The sequence below is a fragment of the Rhodotorula graminis genome (assembly GCF_001329695.1).
Source record: "Rhodotorula graminis WP1 unplaced genomic scaffold RHOBAscaffold_6, whole genome shotgun sequence".
NCBI classification, from domain to species: Eukaryota; Fungi; Basidiomycota; class Microbotryomycetes; order Sporidiobolales; family Sporidiobolaceae; genus Rhodotorula; species Rhodotorula graminis.
In genome coordinates, this window is record NW_017264933.1 from 879524 (window position 1) to 897496 (window position 17973).

General features: G+C 67.1%; 6 protein-coding genes and 1 non-coding gene across 7 annotated transcripts; 3 read left to right on the forward strand and 4 right to left on the reverse strand.

The window, feature by feature from the left end:
- Positions 1-369: 369 nt before the first annotated feature.
- RHOBADRAFT_53381 (uncharacterized protein) lies at positions 370-4845 on the forward strand (the record flags this gene model as incomplete). Its single annotated transcript, XM_018416810.1, has 8 exons — positions 370-1317; positions 1382-1483; positions 1567-2088; positions 2152-2259; positions 2330-2451; positions 2513-4151; positions 4227-4457; positions 4529-4845. 8 exons carry the CDS (start codon positions 370-372, stop codon positions 4781-4783), a joined length of 3927 nt encoding a protein of 1308 aa, XP_018271448.1. The 3' UTR covers positions 4784-4845.
- Positions 4846-5055: 210 nt separating this feature from the next.
- On the reverse strand, positions 5056-5127 carry RHOBADRAFT_t53. The gene has a single exon. It is a non-coding gene; the product is annotated as a tRNA-Glu (tRNA).
- Positions 5128-5242: 115 nt separating this feature from the next.
- On the forward strand, positions 5243-6805 carry RHOBADRAFT_53382 (uncharacterized protein). Its single transcript, XM_018416811.1, has 7 exons — positions 5243-5395; positions 5533-5701; positions 5776-5922; positions 6011-6221; positions 6291-6390; positions 6464-6567; positions 6638-6805. The coding sequence occupies exons 1-7, from the start codon at positions 5322-5324 to the stop codon at positions 6766-6768; spliced, it is 936 nt and encodes a 311-aa protein (XP_018271449.1). The 5' UTR covers positions 5243-5321; the 3' UTR covers positions 6769-6805.
- Positions 6806-6900: 95 nt separating this feature from the next.
- Positions 6901-8408, forward strand: RHOBADRAFT_53383 (uncharacterized protein; the record flags this gene model as incomplete). Its single annotated transcript, XM_018416812.1, has 3 exons — positions 6901-7035; positions 7163-7859; positions 7946-8408. The coding sequence occupies 3 exons, from the start codon at positions 6901-6903 to the stop codon at positions 8383-8385; spliced, it is 1272 nt and encodes a 423-aa protein (XP_018271450.1). The 3' UTR covers positions 8386-8408.
- A 223-nt stretch (positions 8409-8631) lies between these two features.
- On the reverse strand, positions 8632-10715 carry RHOBADRAFT_43908 (uncharacterized protein; the record flags this gene model as incomplete). The annotated part of the gene is made up of 7 exons (XM_018414312.1): positions 8632-8897; positions 8965-9661; positions 9735-10000; positions 10074-10137; positions 10199-10258; positions 10324-10407; positions 10473-10715. The coding sequence occupies 7 exons, from the start codon at positions 10713-10715 to the stop codon at positions 8632-8634; spliced, it is 1680 nt and encodes a 559-aa protein (XP_018271451.1).
- A 600-nt stretch (positions 10716-11315) lies between these two features.
- Positions 11316-12861, reverse strand: RHOBADRAFT_43909 (uncharacterized protein; the record flags this gene model as incomplete). The annotated part of the gene is made up of 10 exons (XM_018414313.1): positions 11316-11327; positions 11429-11457; positions 11532-11619; positions 11687-11891; positions 11966-12031; positions 12197-12261; positions 12335-12392; positions 12476-12621; positions 12698-12733; positions 12835-12861. 10 exons carry the CDS (start codon positions 12859-12861, stop codon positions 11316-11318), a joined length of 732 nt encoding a protein of 243 aa, XP_018271452.1.
- Positions 12862-13129: 268 nt separating this feature from the next.
- RHOBADRAFT_53386 (uncharacterized protein) lies at positions 13130-17678 on the reverse strand (the record flags this gene model as incomplete). Its single annotated transcript, XM_018416813.1, has 11 exons — positions 13130-13452; positions 13522-13600; positions 13710-14404; positions 14468-14961; positions 15374-15942; positions 16017-16514; positions 16595-16649; positions 16714-16886; positions 16957-17095; positions 17169-17321; positions 17395-17678. 11 exons carry the CDS (start codon positions 17676-17678, stop codon positions 13244-13246), a joined length of 3348 nt encoding a protein of 1115 aa, XP_018271453.1. The 3' UTR covers positions 13130-13243.
- Between the last annotated feature and the right edge of the window lie 295 nt (positions 17679-17973).

Genomic DNA, 17973 nt, shown 5'->3' on the forward strand with positions numbered 1-17973 from the left:
GGTGGAGGCGGGCGGGGCGACCTTGCGGGCGCGCTTGCGAGGCGCGTCGCTGCCCTTGTCGGTCGAGCGCTTCTTTGCGGGCTTGGTCGAGGAGCTGGCAGCCATGCTCGCGCTCGTGCAGGTGGTGGGAGAGAGGGCGAGGAGCTCGAGGTTGACATCGTCCGAGTGGGGAGCTCGCAGCTCGTCGCCATCGAGCTCTCCTGATGTGCCGAAGAGCTCGCTAGAGCCACGAGCGAGCCTGCTGTCGCCCTCCCACGCCATCCGCGACCCACGCACGGGAAGGGGGCTGTGCTCGCTCATCTCTCGAGCCCGCCGGATCCAAGCTTGCTCGACGCGCCTTCCGCTCTCCCCCACCAACCCGCTCTGGCCATGGCTCGCCCAGACAAGCGCACAGCACCTGCTGCTGCCGCGACCACCGTCAAGAAGGCGCGCACCGCCCGCGCAGAACCGCCGCGCCAGTCGGCGCCCGTTGCCCAGCTCATCACCGGCGACGACGACGACAGCGACAGCGACCTCGGCAGCTTCGAGGACCTCGAGGGCGCCACGCACAGCTCTCAAGACGGCCAAGGCGACGAGATCAGCGAGGACGAGTTCGCCGCAGGGCTCGCCGGGCTCGGTGAGCCTTCGGACGACGACGACGACGACGACGAGGGCGACGCGGCGCAGCTCGGTGGGAGCGACGACGGCGACGGCGAGCAGCTCATCGGCGACGACGGCGAGGACCTGTACGCCAACCTCGACGCGTCGATGGACGACGAGGAGGACTCGGGCGACGCGGACGAGGACGAGGCGGTGTCCGAGGGTGCAGGCGCGGCGGCAGCAGACGACGACGACGGTTGGGAGACGGTCGGCACGGCGCCCACCAAGCCGCTCATCGCGCCCGCCGCCGAGCTCGAGCAGCGCCGCCGCGCCAAGAAGCCCAAAGCGCTCTCGGGCGCCGAGCTGCGCGCTCTCGCCTTCGCCGAGCTCACCGCCTCGCCCATCTCGAACGTCCTCGCGACGCACGTCGCCTCCGTCCTCGATCCCGTCACGCCGCCGGCGCCCGCGTCCTCCCCTCTTCAACCTGTCCTCAAGGCGCTCCACGCCCACCTCACGAGCCTGCCTAGCGGCAGGCCCGTCAGCCTCGACGCGCTGCGCAAGAAGGGCCGCGTCGTGCCGGACGTCGAGGGGAGCCGGGGCAAGTGGGCCCAGATGGACCTGCCGTTCGAGAAGCCGCGCGCTGAGGACGTGCGCGTCGTCGGGCGGTGGGCGTGGGGCGGAGGGTTCAAGCAGCTCAAGGGCGAGTACGTCGTCGAGCTCGCCATCGCCATGCCTCCTGTACGTCCCCCTTCTCTGCGCGCGACTGTGTCGGCGAGCGCGCACTGACCCTTAGTCCTCACAGTCCCTCCTCCAGCCCAAGGACTACCTCTTCCCGCGCTTCTCGGTCAAGGCCCTGCACTACCTCGTCTCGCTCGCCGTCCACCTCCCCGCATCACTCGGCCCCGTCTCGCTCTCGTACTTCCCCCTCGCCGGCTCGCAGGGCTACGCCCTCGAGATCCGCTCGGCGACGCCCAAGGGCCCGACAAGGTCGGCCTCGGCAAGGCCAAGGGTGCCGTCCTGCGCCTGCGCGTCGTCGCCCCCGCCGGCGCCTTTGCGGCCGCCAAGCTCGCGCCGTTGGCCAACGTCGTCCGGCCGCCGTCGCTCGCCGCCGCCGCCGATGGCGAGAACCCGCAGCTCGACCCGTCGACCCTCCCCGCCACTCCCCTACACTCTTCGGCGCTCCACCTTTCTTCCCTCCCTCTCCTGACGACCCACCTCAAGTACCACCACAGCCTGTCGACGTCGCACGCCGCCTACGCCTCGTCGTCGCGCCTGCTCCAGGCGTGGGCGGCCAAGCGCGGATACGGCGCCTCGCTCGGCCTCACCGACGAGTGGTGGGCGTGGTGCGTCGCGAGGAGCCTCAACGCGGGCGGCAGAGCCGGCGCGGGCGACAGCGCGAGCTTGGCGGCGGGCGGCGAGGCGTGGGCCGGCTGGAGGAGGGCCGTCGAGTGGCTCGCAGGCGCCAACTGGACCGAGGGCATCTGGTTTAAGTCGACGAGCGACGAGGGCGTGCGTCCAACCTCTCTCTTCTCCCATCAAGGAAGGCGGAACTGACCTCGAGCGCATCTGCAGTACGCCAAGGACGAGTTCAAGCGCGCGTTCGCGGGCAGGCCGCTCTTCGTCGACCCGACCGGGACCGTCAACCTCGCGGCGGGCATCGACTCGTCGACGCTCGACATGGTGCGCTCCCTCTCTCTTTCTGAGCGAGAGGGTGTCCGGCGACTGACATTGCTCGTGCCCCGCCTCGCAGCTCAAGCAGGACGCTCGCGAGACGATCTCGCTCCTCCTGAGCGGCATCGACGACGACCGCAAGTTTGACTCGGCGTTCATGCGCGACATCCGCCCCGTCGAGCGCTTCGACAACTTTGCCAGGTGCGTCCCTGCTCCCCCTCACTTCCCCTCCTCGCGCACGCCCTGACCTCTGCGCCGCCAGGGTCACCCTCCCGTACTCGCCCAAGGTCGACCCGGACGCCTCTCTCGACTACGCCGACTCGTTCGCCTACCTGTCGGCCGCCCTGTGCGCCACCCTCCGCCGCGCCCTCGGCAAGCGCGTCCACGCCTTCATCCTCTCTTCTCCGCCTCGACCCTCCTTCCCCTTTGACGCACCCTCGCCCAAGCCTCCAACGAGCGTCACCGTCACCCTCGGCTTCCTCCTCGACCCCGTCGAGTCGCTCCGCCTCGTCGACCAGGGCCCGTCGGCCGAGGACGAGGAGGCGTGCGCCGACTTCCGGGCCTTTTGGGGCAGCAGGTCGGAACTGCGCCGGTTCCAGGACGGCGCCATCGTCGAGGCCGTCGTGTGGAACGAGTCGAGCGCGGGCGGCCTCGGGCCTCGGCGCAGCACGATCGTCCGCCGCGTCGTCGAGTACATCCTCGGCGAGCGGCACGGCGTCCCGCTCGCCAACGTCGACTTCTTCGCCGGGTCGATGGACCACCTCATCGTCGAGCCCGAGGCGGTGCGACGGTCGCTGTACCTCGAGGACTCGGTCGCGTCGGGCAAAGGGTTCGCCAACGCCGTCACGGCGTTCGACGAGCTCGCCAAGGAGATCAAGGAGCTCAAGGACGTCCCGCTCGAGGTCTCGGCCGTGCAGCCCTGTACGCCTGGGCTGCGCTACTCGAGCGTCTTCACGCCGTCGCCGAGGCGCCTCAAGGACTTTGAGCGCCTTCCCGCGGCGCTCCGGTTCATCGAGCCGCTCGAGTTCCACCTCGCGCTCGAGGGCTCGGGCAGCTGGCCCGACGACCTCGAGGCCGTCCAGAAGATCAAGTCGGCGTTCCTCGCCAAGATGGGCGAGGGCCTCGAGGCGCGGCGGTCGGTCCTCAAGGCCGAGGTCGTCGTCGACGTCGAGGCGCGCCTTATCGACGACAACGTGTCGCTCGAGATCCTCACGGCGTCGGGCTGGGCGTTCCGGGCGCGCATCTTCTACGACCGGTCGCAGATCCTGCTCGAGGAGCGCGAGGAGCAGCTCGGCGACGCCGCCGCCGCGTCGACGTCGACGCACCTGTCGCCGCTCGATTCGTACCTGCAGCGGTTCGTCCACGCGCCGAGGCACCACGGCGCCATGTGCGCGCTCCAGAACCAGTTCCCCTCGTTCTCGCCGACGGTGCGCCTCTTCAAGCGGTGGGCGTCGGCGCACATGCTGTCGGGCCACTTTGACCACGAGCAGCTCGAGCTCGTCGTCGCGAGCGTCTTCCTCGACGCGTCCTCGCCGTTCGACCCGCCGCAGAGCGGCGCGACCGGGTTCGCGCGCGTCATGGACCGCCTCGCGACGTGGAAGTGGCGCGACGAGCCCCTCCTCGTCCCCGTCTACTCGTTCAACCAGGCCGCCACCTCGGCACGCCGTGCCGTCCTGCCCGTCGCCGACCGACAGGAGGCGGTCGAGAGCTTCCAGGCGCTGCGGCTCGCCAAGCCCAATGTCGACGAGCACGCGTGGGTCATCGCGACCGAGGCCGACCTCGCCGGGACCGTGTGGGGCAGGCGAGCGGGCAAGGTCGTCGCTGCGCGCATTCGCGGGCTCGCCAAGGCGACGCTTGCGACGCTTCAAGCTGGCGTCGCCTCGGGGTCCCTCGTCGTCGAGGTGCGCCCGAGCCTTCCTCTCTCTCGTCTTCGTCGTCGTGCCGGCGCCTGATCTGACCTCCCTCTCCCCTCACAGCAACTCTTCTCGCCACCTCTCGGCGACTACGCCTTCCTCATCCACCTCAACTCGGCCCTCATTCCCCGGCACTTCCAGTCGTTGACGCCCGAGCCGGCCGCCCTGTCGACTCGCCGCAACGGCCACTCGTCGATCATTTCTGGGTCGCTCATGGGCGAGTCGAACGGCGACGACGACGGCGACATCTGCATCGGCTTCGACCCTGTGGCCGACTTTGTCAAGCAGCTCGAGGTGCGCCCGACCTCTCTCTTGTTCCCTGTGCCAGACGGACGAGCCGACTGACGCTCGACCTCTGTCTGCAGCTCCTGTACCCGTCGACGTTTGTCCTCTTCCACTCGGAGCACGGCTCGCCCGTCATCGGCGGCATCTGGCACCCCTCGGTCGAGGCGTCCCGGGCGTTCAAGGTCGGGCTCGGCTTCCCTGCGCGCCCTGTCGTCGACGACGCCGAGGCCAAGGACGGCAAGGCCAAGGTCGTGCTCGACAAGCGCGCCGTCTTCCGCGACATCGAGCGGGTCGGCAAGGGCTTTGTCGTCAAGGTCGAGGAGGTCAAGCGGTGAGAGGGCGAATGAAAGGGGTCCTTGTCCTAGCATCGCTGCATTTGCAAACTGTTGTTCCTGCGACTGAGCGTCGAGAGAGAGAGAGGAGAGCTCGACGAGGTCAAAGCGCACTCGACTTGAGAAGGCCGCAAGCGCGCTTCGTCCAGAGCTTGCACGCCGTGCCCAAGTGCTCTGCGCAACGGTCGTCCGTCCTCGCGAGCAGCAAAAAGGCCGTGCATGACGGGCACGCCTCACCAGCAAAAGAGATAAGCGCCCGAGGCGCGTTTTTGATTTTCCCCGACGGGGAATCGAACCCCGCTCGCGGCTGTGAGAGAGCCGAATCATAACCACTAGACCATCGAGGACTTGCTTATGGTTAGAGCCCGTCAAAAGATTTACATAGTACATCAAACAAGTTTGGCACCGATCCGGATTTCTCATCGCTCGCGGCGCCTCCACCGCTCTCGCAACCGCTCCCCTCGCGTTGTCAGCACGCCAGGCTTCAAGCAGACACCCACACCCTCATCAGCTCTCACCATCCGCCGCGAGCACCGCCGCCATGCCCGCCCGCACTCTCTCGACTCAGGCCGAGTACGCATCGCTCGTCGACCAGTACGACACTTGGCTCTTCGAGTGCGTCCACGCTCTCTGTCTCCCTCGTGTCTGTCACCCGCACAACGCCCAGGTCCGGGCGCGGTCGTCCGCCAGGTCGAGAGCGAGCGAGCTGACCTCGTCCTCCTCGTCCGCCGCCCCACTCGTGCGTTGAACAGCTGCGACGGCGTCATCTGGGAGGGCGACCACGTCATCGGCAAGGCCGGCGACACGCTTCAGTACTTGCGCAAGCAGGGCAAGCGCATCTTCTTCGTCACCAACAACGCGACCAAGAGTCGGGCGACCAACAAGGGCAAGTTCGACAAGATGGGCATCGAGTGCGACGTTGTGCGTCCCGGCTCGCAGTGTTATCTCTCTACGTTCGAGTCGAGCGCGCTGACCCAGGCCCCTGTTGCGCGCAGGACGAGATCTTTTCGTCGGCATTCGCCTCGGCGGCTTACCTCAAGGCGGTCCTCAAGTTCCCTGCCGACAAGAAGGTGTACGTGATTGGCGAGAAGGGCATCGAGGACGAGCTGGACGCTGTCGGGATCAAGCACTCGGGCGGAACGGTGCGTCCGGACCTTCCGACCTCGAGCCCCCCTCGCGCCTCGGACTGACTTTCTCCCCTCTCGCACGTTCCTCTCCCCTCCCTCGCAGAACCCGGACGACAACGTCTTTCTCGACCTCATGGACTTTTCGTCGATCACGTCCGACCCCGAGGTCGGCGCCGTCCTGTGCGGGCTCGACATGCACATGAACTACAAAAAGGTCGCCAAGGCGTTCAAGTACCTGCGCGAGAACGAGGGCTGCCTGTTCATGGCGACCAACCTCGACTCGACGTTCCCGACGCACGGCACGGTTCATCCTGGTGTGTCCCGTCCACCTCTCCTTCCCTCGTTGCCGTCGCCGGACTCCTGACTCGGGGTCTCTCTCACAGGCGCCGGCGCGACGATCGCGCCCCTCACGTGCGCTGTCGGTCGTGACCCGCTCGTCGTCGGCAAGCCCGAGGCGCCCATGCTCGAGTGTATCGTCCAGACGTGCGTCCTGCGTCCTCTTGTCCATCGTCCGAGCGAGGAACTCGCTCTTGACGATCCCTCGCGCTGCCCGCAGCCACAAGCTCGACAAGTCGCGCATGATCATGGTCGGCGACCGCCTCAACACGGACATTGCGTTCGGCAACAAGGGCGGCATCGACACGCTCATGGTGCTCACCGGTGCGTCGCCGAGTCCTCCAATCCCTCGTCGGCTCTCGACTGACCCTGCGTCTCTCCCTCTCGGCCACAGGCATCGACGGTCGGGCAGACTTTGAGAAGGAGGATGCGGTCGCAGTGCCGACGTACGTCGTCGACGCTCTCGGAGACTTGGCGTCGCTCGGCGTCGACGCTCTCGGAGACTTGGCGTCGCTCGGAGCATAGAATTACAATTTGGAATAGAGTTGCGTTTGTATTGACACTCTTGAGAGCGAGAAGCACCGCCTCGTCGCGGCTTACTGGCCTCATCAACACGCCCGCTCGCCCGATGCGATGCCAGGTGGCTCCTCTGTCGGCATGAGCGCACTGCGCCTGCCCAACCCGTTCTCGCGAGGCGGTCACGCGCGCAAGTTCAGCGGGATCCTCGACGAGCCGGACAAGTACGACAAGCTCTCGACGCGGCGACTCGGCGGGGCGGCAGGGCGGTGGAGAGTGCTCAGGGTACTGCATTGGGCGGTGGCACTGGTCGGCTTGAGTGTGCGTCTCTCGTCTCACTCCTCTCGTTCGAGGATTCGAGGTCGCGAGCTGATGAGGCGGCGGGGCACGTTTCCCTCGACAGGTCGCGCTCTTCCTGTGGTCGTACGAGGTCCACGTCGAGGTGCAGCTCTTCTCGCGCGGCTGGGTCCGCCGCGCCGTCCTCCCCGTCCACCTGTCGTCGTCAACTTGCTTCGACCCGGCCCACCTCGCCTCGACCGCGTACAACTCGTCCCTCGCCAACGCGCCAGCCTACGTCGACGTTCATGCAGGCCTCGCCATGCCCCTTGGCCGCGACTGCTACGACTTTGCGGCCACCGTCCCCCGTCATCCGCTCCCCGGCATGGTCCTCGCCGCCCGCACCGTCTTCCACACCTACTGGCGGCACGACCTCCTCCCGCTCGGTGAGCGCCAGGTCGCCCTCCTGCACTCGATCCTCGCGACCCAAGACCGCTCGGCCACCTCGGTCGTCCTGTGGACCAACGCGCCGTCGCCGTCGGCCCTCACCAGCCTGCCCGTCCTGCGCCCGCTCCTCGACCTGTACGGCGACCGCCTCTCGGTGCGCACCGTCGACAAGCGCACCCTCGCGCACGGCACGCCGATGGAAGGGCACGCGCTCCTCGACATGGCCGACCGCCAGGCGTGGGTCGACGGCGACCTCGTCCGCATCCTCGTCCTGTACGCTCTCGGCGGCGTCTGGGTCGACTTTGACACGATCATGACGGGCCGAGACGTTCGTGTCCTCGGCGAGCACGAGTGGATCACGCAGTGGGACTGCTACGGTGCGTCGTGTCGTCCCTCTTTCTCTCTCTCTCGGCTCGACGTCCTCGCGCTCTCAGTCACTCACCTCGTCTCGTCGCGCGCGCAGACAAGAAGTACCAGCCGCTCAACGGCGCCATGATGCACTTTCACCGCGCGTCGCCGTACCTGTGCGAGATGCTCCACGTCATGTCGACCTCGCCGCCGCCCGCCCGCAACTCGGTCGACTGGGGCTCGCGCCTGTACCACAAGGTGTGGCGCTCGCTCGTCGCCCGGGGCATCACGCCGTTCAAGGTCCTCCCGTACTGCTTTACCGACGGCGTCTCGTGCCGGCTCGACAACCGCCTCCCCGACCCGTTCGCCGACCCGACCAAGGCCGACCGGCGGTGGGGCCCGGGCAGGCGTGACGACGTGCGGACCAAAGTCGCGAGCGTGTGGGCCGTTCACTTGCACAACCGTTGGGACAAGACGTTCCCCGAGGGAGGGTGGGTCGACGAGATGGTGCTCAAGCCGGTCGAGGCGAGGGTCGAGCAGTACAGACTCGAGTGAAACTTAGAGACGCTCTCTCTTCTCGACGTGACGAGGGACAGGAGAGCTGCATTGCGCGCATGATCTAGACAAGATTGAGAGGGACAGCATGCAGGTCTAGTCGAGGCAGATGCAGAAGAGAGCTAACGAGGGAGATTACGGGAGGGAAAGTGTATGAGAGGCGATGCAGTCTTTTTGAGATAGGCGAGACGAGACAAGGACGTGTAGGGGAAGGATCTAGGGAAAGATGTAGAGAAGGGTTGGCCTCTAGGCGTCGAGGCCGTTGGCCTCGGCGCGGACCTGAGCGAGGATCTGCGACTTCTGGGCGCGCATGCGCGCGGCCTTCTTGATGCCGTACCCGTCCTTGAAGACCTCGCGCGTCTCCTCGAGCGACAGGCCCGACGTCTCGGGGTACAGGAAGAAGACAAAGACCGAGCCGAGGAAGCACAGGCCGGCGTAGAAGCCAAACGCGCCGGCGGGCGAGATGGCGTCGATGAGCGACAGGAACGTCGAGCCGATGATGAGGTTGCCGCCTGGTCGTGAGAGAGTGTCAGAGCGACTCGACGAGAGAGCCGGAGAGAGAGAGAAAGAGGGACGCACCCCAGTTGCAGGTCGTGGCGAGGGCCGTGCCCATGCCGCGAACGCTCATCTCGAACAGCTCGCCCTGCTGCCACGGGATGTTGCCGATACCGGTCGCGTAGAAGGCGACGTACAGGAGCATCGAGAACAGGACGACCGGGTTCCACTTCTTGCTGAGCCCGACGCCGTCGTCCGGCAGCTGGCCGCCCGTGTTGATCGTGAGGAAGTGGAACGCGATGGCGGCGAGGACGAGGGCGCCGCACATGCCCGGGACGGTGAGGCACGCGATGCGGCGACGGCCGGCCTTGTCGATGATGACGAGCGCGACGAGGGTAAAGGCCAGGTTGACGATGGAGATGACGAGGCCGATCACGAGCGAGTTGTCGAACCCGACGTTCTCGAACAGGGTCGGCGCGTAGTACATGAGCGTGTTGAACCCGCACAGCTGCTGGATGCCCTGCAGGCCGCACGCGACGACGAGCGCGCGGAAATTGGGCGCGTTGAGGTGCAGCCGCTTCCACGTCTGGAGGAGCGTCGCCGTGTGGCCCATCGTGTCCTTGACGCTCTTGCTGATGACGTCGGCCTTGAGGTGAAGCTGCGCCTCGCTCGCGTACGGGTAGATCTTGCGCAGGATGTTGACGGTCGCCTCGAGCTTGTCCTGGCGGAGGAGGTACCGCGGCGACTCGGGGAGGTACAGGAGCATGACGAGTTGCAGGGCCTGCGTGGGTCGGCGAGCATCGTCAGGACGTGTAGAACAACAAAGAAAGGGCAGGAGGAAGGCAGGGACGCACAGGAGGGACAGCGCCGAGGCCGACCATCCAGCGCCAGCCGTGCGACACGTTCTGGAACGCCAAGTTGAGGCAGTAGGCGACGACTTGGCCGAACGTGATGGCCACGACGTTGAGCGTCACGAGGCGTCCTCGGAGCGCAGTCGGCGCGAGCTCGCCGATGTAGAGCGGGACGATGAGCGACGCAAAGCCGACGCCGAATCCGAGAATGAGGCGGCCGACTGCGACGATCCAGTACGCGTTGGGGCCGTAGGCGACGGCCTGCATGACTGTGCGCAGGAGAGAGAGGAGAAGGTGAGTTTCGGCCGCCGGACGAGCTGAGAGGAGAGAGGGCGGACGCACTGGCTCCGACGATGAAGATGGCGTCGGCGAGGGCGATGACGGCCTTGCGGCCAATGCGGTCGGCCTGCGCGCAAAAGGGAGAATCAGGACAAGGCCGGCGCGAGACAAGCAACGAGGAGACGCACGAGGACGCCCGCCGAGAAGCCGGCGAGGAGCGCGCCGAGCGTCGTGGCCGACGTGAGGATCTGCGACGCGAGAGAGGAGCGTCAGGGACGGCTGACAAAGGGCGATGCGAGGAAGGGGGGCGCACCTCCTTGTTCGAGCTGCTGAGCGGGACACGGTGGAGGTCGGCCGGGACGTCCTTGTGGACGAGGGCGCCGCCGATGACACCAGTCTGTGGGCGTGCGAGGGGCAGTCAGTGAGGCACTCCTGAGAGAGAAAGAGAGGGCGGCGACGCACGTCGTAGCCGAAGAGAAGACCACCGGTGGCGGCTGCGACGACGAGCCACCAGACAAAGGCCGTGGTGCGGTCCTCGCCCTCTGCGCGAATGACCGACTCGTCGACCTCGAGGCGCGACTGGCTCAGGTGCTGGAGCGCAGCCTTGTTGGCGGGCTTGGTAAAGTCGAGCTCGCCGGACGACTCGGAGCGGACGGACGAGGCCGACTTGTTGGCGCTCGTGAGGGGAGGAGGGATGGGGGACATGCTCGAGGCGAGGGAGGAGGAGGAGGAAGTGGTGTGGGTGGGCTCTGATCAGGCAGAGTGTCTTTCGCCCGGAGCAGAAGTCTTCCGGGAGCTGCAGGCGGGGCATGCGAAGTGTGAGTGAGGGTGCGAGGGCTCTAGCGCGCGCTCGGCTTCCGCAAGTGGCCGAGCGGAGACGACGACGACGAGGGCGAGACGAGCGACGCACCCGCGGTGACGGTTGTGCGACGAGCTGCACGTGGTGTGACGCATGGCGAGAGTGCACACGGCAGCAGCACGCGGGCGCAAGGTGGCGAGGGGCGAGCGACCGACGCGACGAGGAGGAGATGGGGGGGCGAGGCAGATGTTAGCCCTCTCGATCTCGACGACCACGGCTCGTGCGAGGGTGCGAGGTGGACAGGACGCACAAGAGGAAGGTTCCAAACAGCCTTGAAGTGGTTGCGGGCGAACACCGGGCCTGCGAGCCGTGGAGCGAGGAGGTGCGGATGTGGATGGAAGAGGAGAGACGCGCGCCGCTCTCAAGACTCTCTCGTTGAAGCTCGATCACCGTGCACAGCTTGTTTGCAGTCTCGAGTCCAGCCACTACAAGGTCCACCGTCCGTCTCAGCCCTTGTTCTGCAGGAACGGCGCAACAGGGTCAGTCCTGCCGACCGCGAAAGACGGCGAGGTCTCGTGCGCGCGCGACTCGCCTTCATCTCGCGCAGAGCGCCCATGACCTGGACCGGGTCCGTCGCGCCAGTCGCCTCTGCTCGACAAGAAAGAGAGCGAGTCAGGAGAGAACGCGCGCAGTACGGGCTTGAGAGCGAGACGCGGACGCACTCTGGACCGCCGGGCTCGAGGTGCGCATGAAGACGTTGTGCTCCTTCTCGTCGCCGATCGTGAACTTGCCCGTCGTCACCTCGTTCTCCTGCAGGGGGGGCAGCTGTCAGTGAAAGGTCCGCAGAGCGCGACGAGGCAAAACTGGCGGGGCGCACCTTGCAGTACTTGACGAGCTTCTGGATCGCCTCGTTGTCCGGCTCGATCTTGCTCGAGAATGCGACGTTGGACGCCGTGTACTCGTGCCCGACGTAGGTGACGGTGTCGTTCGGGAGGGCGGCGAGCTTGACGTTGAGCGCCTCGTGCATCTCCTGCGGCTCACCCTCGAAGAAGCGCCCGCAGCCACTGACAAACAGGGTGTCGCTGCGACGAGGCAACAAAGGGTTCGAGCGTCAGTACGAGGGTGTGGGCGAGGTGGGAACGAGGAGAGAGCTCACCCAGTGAAGACGGCGCGTTGGTCCTTCTTCTTGTCCTCGACGAAGTAGCAGATGTGGTCGCGCGTGCTGCAGGTCGAGCAGAGGCGTCAGTCCGACTCGCACACGCGTCGAAAAGGTCCAACACCGCCGCGGACGAGGCAGATCTGGCTGCGGCGCGAGCCACGCCGCGACAGCCTCGTCCACTCCGAGCGACCGGCAGACCCAGATCGAGAGAGAGAGACCGAGACGCACTGGCACGGCGTGTGCACCGCCGTCACGTCGAGGTCACCGATCTTGAACTTGTCGCCGTGCTTGACCTGCAGTCGAGAGGAGAGTCAGTCCGTGCGAGGGAGCGTGCGCGCAAGAGGAGGGCGACAGCACGGGACGCACAACGTTGTTCGTCGCCGGAACGCTCTCGGCTCCCGCGTAGACCTTGATGCCCGGGAACCTGGGCACAGGAGAGGGTGATCAGCGTCGACGCCGAAGGTGAGGCCCTCTCGACGCTCGAAGGGAGGGGAGACAGCGACGCACAGCTCGGCCGTCTTGTCGTTGCCGCCGGCGTGGTCGTGGTGCCCGTGCGTCGTCAGGAGGAACTGACCGAGCTTGATGCCCTCCTTGTCGGCGGCGGCTTGCAGCTTGGGCGGGTCGTACGGGTCGACAACGGCGGTCGTGCCGGTCTGCGCGGTGGAAGGGGGGGGGACGAGGCTGAGTCAGTTCACGCTCACCTCGAGCGGTCTCTTGGGCGAGACGTACGCCCTCGTCGACGAGGATGTACTCGTAGTTGTCGCTCTGCGCGGGTAGATGAGGTCGGGCGAGGGGAGGTGGGGCAAGGTCAGGGAGAACTCGCAGAAGGGAGGGCCGACAGAGGAGAGCTGGAAGGTGGGACGCACACGGCAGGGAACAGCCAGGACACGCATTCTAGTCCTGCGCAGGGGCGTACGGGAGGAGGAGGGGCGAGGAGGAGAGGGTGGAGGCGACGTCAGATCCGGCCGCGAGCTCGACGGGGGAGAGAGGGGGCGCACGAGGGGGTGCTGGTGAAGGTACGGATAGGCTGGAAGGTGCCGAGCTGCTTGCAGGTCCGCAAAGCGCTGCGCGAGAGCATGTGCGAGAGGTACGTTCAACGCTGCGCGGCGGCGCGAGCGGCGCGTGGTTTCGGCAGAGCAGCTTCTCTCAGGCGGCTCGAAAGGGACAGACACGAGTTGCTAGCGATACTACAAAGGACATGGTAGAAGTGCGGAGGAAAGAGAGTAAGAAGGAAGGGGACCGCGCCCGTGGCACGCTCGAGGACCGGCTCGAGGCTCACTGAGGCCCGCGCTCGCGCTCCTTCTCCTTGTCGAAGAACGACTTGATGTGCTCGGACGTGATGGTCGTGCCCGAGTCGGCGTGCGGGCGGAAGAAGGCCTTGAGGCGGTCGCTCAGCCCGCCGAACGCCTGCAGCGAGTTGATGGCCTGGATGCGCGGCATGCGCGTCAAGAGGTGGTTCATGCCGAGCTCGAACGTCGACTTGTCTGTGACGGCGACGGCGAGGTGAGTGAGGGCGACGGCGGTGGCTCGCAAAGGGAACGAGAGGGACGCACGAGCATCGGGGTCCTCGGGCGGCTCGAACACCTCTTCCTCCTCGAGGAAGAACGGCAGCTTGAGGAACATGGCCAGACACTGTTTCGAGGGGGCGCAGGAGAGAAGGAAGGGAGGGACGGGGAGGAGGGAAGGAGAGATGTCAGTGACGAAACCAGGCGAGGCAGAGGGCGCAGACTGAGGAGCTCACCTCGCGGCACCTGCACCACCGATCCATGAAGCCCTCCTCGAGGTAAACGTTGACCTGCGTGCCGTCTCGCTCGAGCTTGACGAGCGGCGAGTCCTGGACGGGCACAACCGGCGGCGCGCAACACGTGCCGGAGCTCGACGCGACCGGCGCGTCGCTCGCGCTCGCCGTGACGGGCCCACCCTCGGCCTTGACGCGCTTCGGGACCGGCCCGCATTCCAACTCGTCCTCCGCCTTGCGCTTGCCGTCGCCCGCAGGCTCGGGCGCCCCCTGCGCTGGCGTCGCCGCCGCCGTGGCCGGCTCGACCGGCTCGACCGGCTCGCGCCTCGCTCCCTCGTCGTCGCTCTCGCCCTCACCCTTGACCGTGCCCTCGTCCTCGTCCTCGTCGTCCACCGAGCGAACCTTGCCGAGGATGGTCGAGTCGGCCGCGAGGAGGAGGACGCCCGTGCCCTCGACGCCGGCGTACCTCGTCATGACGCGGCGCACGTCTGGGTCGCGCTCGACGCAGCGCCAGCACACGAGCTGGTCCAAGTCGTCCTGGCGCAGCGGCTTGGACGGGTCGTCGTCGTCGTCGCTGTGCGGGAGGCCGACGCACGCCGCGTGCAGCCAGTCCTCGCAGACGAGGCACTGGAGCATGTCGTCCGTCTCGGTGTGCGGGTCGTACGGCTTGCCGCAGTAGCAGAACTTGCCGCGAAAGTCTGTACGAGGGTAGGGCAAGTCAGGGACGGTCGACCACGAGGACGAGAGGGCGCAGGACGCACTGTCGTCGATGCGGTTGAGCGAGTTGGGGTCGGCGTCGTCGCGGCCCGAGATGGTGCAGCATGACCCGGCGCCCATGACCGCCGTGCCGCAGTCGCACCGGTACGACCGCCGGTTGAACAGCTCGACGAGCTCGTGCGACGAGTGGCACGCGATCGAGCATGCCGCGCAGACGGCTCGGTCGCCGAGGCAGGTGCGACAGGCCCAGAGCGGCTGCTTGATGTAGCCGAGGTCGTACGTGCACTGGTCGAACCGGTACGGCAGCGTCTCCCTCGCCTCGGCCTCGAGCGCTTCTTGCGCGCCCAGCAGGTCGTCGGCGGTGAAGTGGTCGTCACTCGAGGGCACGCCGTCGCGGGTCGGCGAGAACAGGAGGGCGTCGCGGTCGAGCATGGCGGCTCGACGGGGCGGCGCAGGGGCTTGGACGGTCGCGAGGGGAGGGTGGAGGCGGGGGAGCCGATGAGCCGGTTCGACGGGTAGGGGCGTTGGGCGACGGTAGCTGCTGCACGAATGGAGGAGGAGGTCAGCTTGTCCGGTTTCTGGCGCGCGTTCGTGCGCAGGGAGCCGTGCCAGGGAGAGGGAGCGCACCTGGAGGTTGAGGGAGACACGCGCGAGGAGAGGCACGCGAGACGGTGTAGAGCCCTTGGGTGCGCTCGCCGGGCGGTCGATGATGCTGGTCGGAACGCGCAGGCAGCTAGCGACGCGCGCCAGCTCGTGGCGAGAGGTGTGACAGAAGGAGAGGGAGCGGGCGCGCTCGACCCGACGCGTGCGTCTCGCTCCCTGGCGGAAAACGGCCGCGACGCATGCAGCCAGACGATCCAGCTCTCTAGCGCACGCACTGCGACGCAACGAACGACCGGGTCGAAACGAATGACAACAAGGAGCGAGTGCGAGCCCGAGAGCGTGACTACAAGGAAGACCTCCTCTCGGACGCCGACGCCGACGACGACTCCGGCTCGCCGAACTCGACGACGGCACCTGCAACGGGAGCGCCCTCCTTGTCCTCGGCTTTTGACCCGCGCCGTGAGCCTCGCAGCGAGGGCAGCCACAGACGACCCTTCTTGCCCTCGCTCTTCTTCCTCCCAGCCTCGAGGTCCTGCTCGTTCCACGCTGTCGCCGGCAGCGACGGCATGTAGCCGAGCGCAGCGGCGGCGGTGACTGCCGGCGCGAGCATGTCGGTCGCGCCTATGCGGAACTGCATCGGCGGCTGGCCGATGCCGTTGCTGAGCGTGCCGCCGCCGCCGACCGACGACAGGTCGAGCACGACGCCGCCGGCCGTCGCCTTGGTCCCGTTGAGCAGGACCGAGCGCAGCTGCGCCGTGAGGCCGACGGCCTGGATGGCGCCGTAGATCCACGAGCCGAGAAAGATGACGACCTCGGCTGTCGGCGAGTCGGTCGTCGCGAGCTCGTCGACCGTCAGGTCGACGTACAGGGCGAGGCTGCCGAGCGAGAGCGCCATGAGGGCGCCGACGATGCCCGTCTGTGTGCAAGGGAGAGTCAGATCGGTCGACTCGGTCGGAGCGGCTCGAGCGCGAGGAGAGAACGAGGACGCACAATGAAGAGGTCGACCTCGGCCCGCTGCAGGCGCTGCAAGTTCTGCGCTTGCGCCACCGCGAGTCCACCTCCGTCTGATTCGGCGAGGCGCCTGATCGCGGAGCGCGAAGGACGGGACGACGGCGATAACCTTGGCAGCTGGCCCGGCGCCTGCGTCGACCTTGTCGGCGACGGCGACGAACTCGACGTGAGGTCAACAGCGGCCTGCGAGGTGATCGACAGGTACATGTCGAACGGCTGCGTCTCGACGCTCGACGCGATGCCGTGCGTGACCGTGCCCGTCCAGGTGCGTGTCGGCAGGGGCGGACGAGCGGGCGCCGGCGGCGCAGAGGTCGGCTCCTTGCTGTGCGCGTCGACATGCTCGTCCTCCTCGACGGCGTCGTACGCGGCTGTTTCTGGCGCGAACTGGGTGATCTGGACGGCGCGAGTGAACGTGCGGTGGTTCTCGGCGATTTGGCGGTGCACGACGACGAGCAGGGCGATACCGCCGACGTTGATCTGTATCGGCACAAGGCAGTGAGTACACGACGAGGATCGGGCACGACAGGAGAGAGAGAGAGAGAGCCAGAGAGACGCACGAGCGCGGTCAAGAAGGGCGACACGACGAACGCCGTCATGACGATCAGGGACGCCCTGCAAGTCGACGGTGGTGAGCTCGATCGGCCCGCACAAGTATAGGGAAGAGCGAGAGACGCACACGTGCGTCCGGTGGCGCGCCTCGCCGACCTTCTCCCAGTCGTCCTGGATCTGCGCGACCGCGCTCGGCGAGACGTCCGGCCAGGCCTCGCCGGCATGGACGAGCGCAACCTTGGTCGTGTTGAGCGCGTTGCCGAGGTCGACGCCCGCTCGGATGCCGAAGCACGTACCAACCTGCGGGCGCGAAAAGAGCGTGAGCGCCGGCGCATCGAGAGGCCACGACTTGGGAAGGGTCCGAACGCACGATGAGCATGATGAACATGGCCGCGCCGAGGCCGAGGAACAGGCCGTTCGTCACGCGTGGACTCATGGCCCGAACAAAGCGGGTCGCGTCGCTCGCCGTGATGATGTAGCTCTGCAAGGAGGCCCAGCTCACGAGCCAGCTGCGGTCGCGAGGGCAAGGGGCAGGGTCAGTGCGGCGGCATGACGACGTGAGAGGGAGGACGAGCGACGCACATCTGGACAAAGAGGAGCAGCCACGGTACGAGGCGCAAAGGCCCCGTCGAGTCCGAGTAGTCGGTGCCGAACGTCGTCACCCACTCTGTGGCGACGCTCGCCATGAGGAACGGCGTCACGAGGAACGTGAGTAGCGGCTCGAGAACTTGACGACTGCGAGCGTGGGAGTATGTCAGGGTCGCATCCGCGTAGGCGGGTGAGGAGGGAGAGGAGAGAGGGAACGTACTTGCCGACGATGTAGCGACCGCGCTCACGGGCGAGCAGGCGCCACAGGAACAGCTTCTTGCCCCTCCTCCTGCCATCTCGGACGACGATGAAGACGTTGATGGCCGCGATGATGATGGTGTAGCCGAGGAGGGCGCACAGGAACGACTGCCGGACCGTGAACCCAACGTCCGCTTGGCGCCTGAGCGACGCGACGAGGGCCACCTCGTAGTACGCGAACGGGTTCGCGCCTTCTGGTGGGAGCGGAAAGCCGTCGAGGACGATGGTCGAGTTCGGAGAGGACATTGCGCGAGGAGGAGGACGGGATCCTGGAGCTTCGGGATCCGCGAGTACGGAAAGAACGCCCAGCACGAGCGCGGTGGGAGAGCGGCCGGGGTTCTCGGTAGGCGTTACCATGTGCGACCGCTGCAGACGAGGACCGCCAGGAGGGTGCGCGAGGCGGGCAGAGGGAGAGGGAGAGAGGGAGGGACGGACCCGCGGAACGCCTCGAGCTGGGCGAGAGAAGCTGCGGGAGCGAAGCGAGCCCTGGTTTCCTCCGGCAGCCACGGGTACAGAGGAGCCGTCTCGTGGCGCAGATGCG

Coding starts and splice junctions, on each gene's coding strand:
- RHOBADRAFT_53382 (XM_018416811.1), top strand. CDS start 5,322: ATGCCCGCCCGCACTCTCTCGACTCAGGCCGAGTACGCATCGCTCGTC. Junction 5,702..5,775: donor TGGGCATCGAGTGCGACGTT/GTGCGTCCCGGC, acceptor TGTTGCGCGCAG/GACGAGATCTTTTCGTCGGC. Junction 6,391..6,463: donor CTCGAGTGTATCGTCCAGAC/GTGCGTCCTGCG, acceptor CGCTGCCCGCAG/CCACAAGCTCGACAAGTCGC.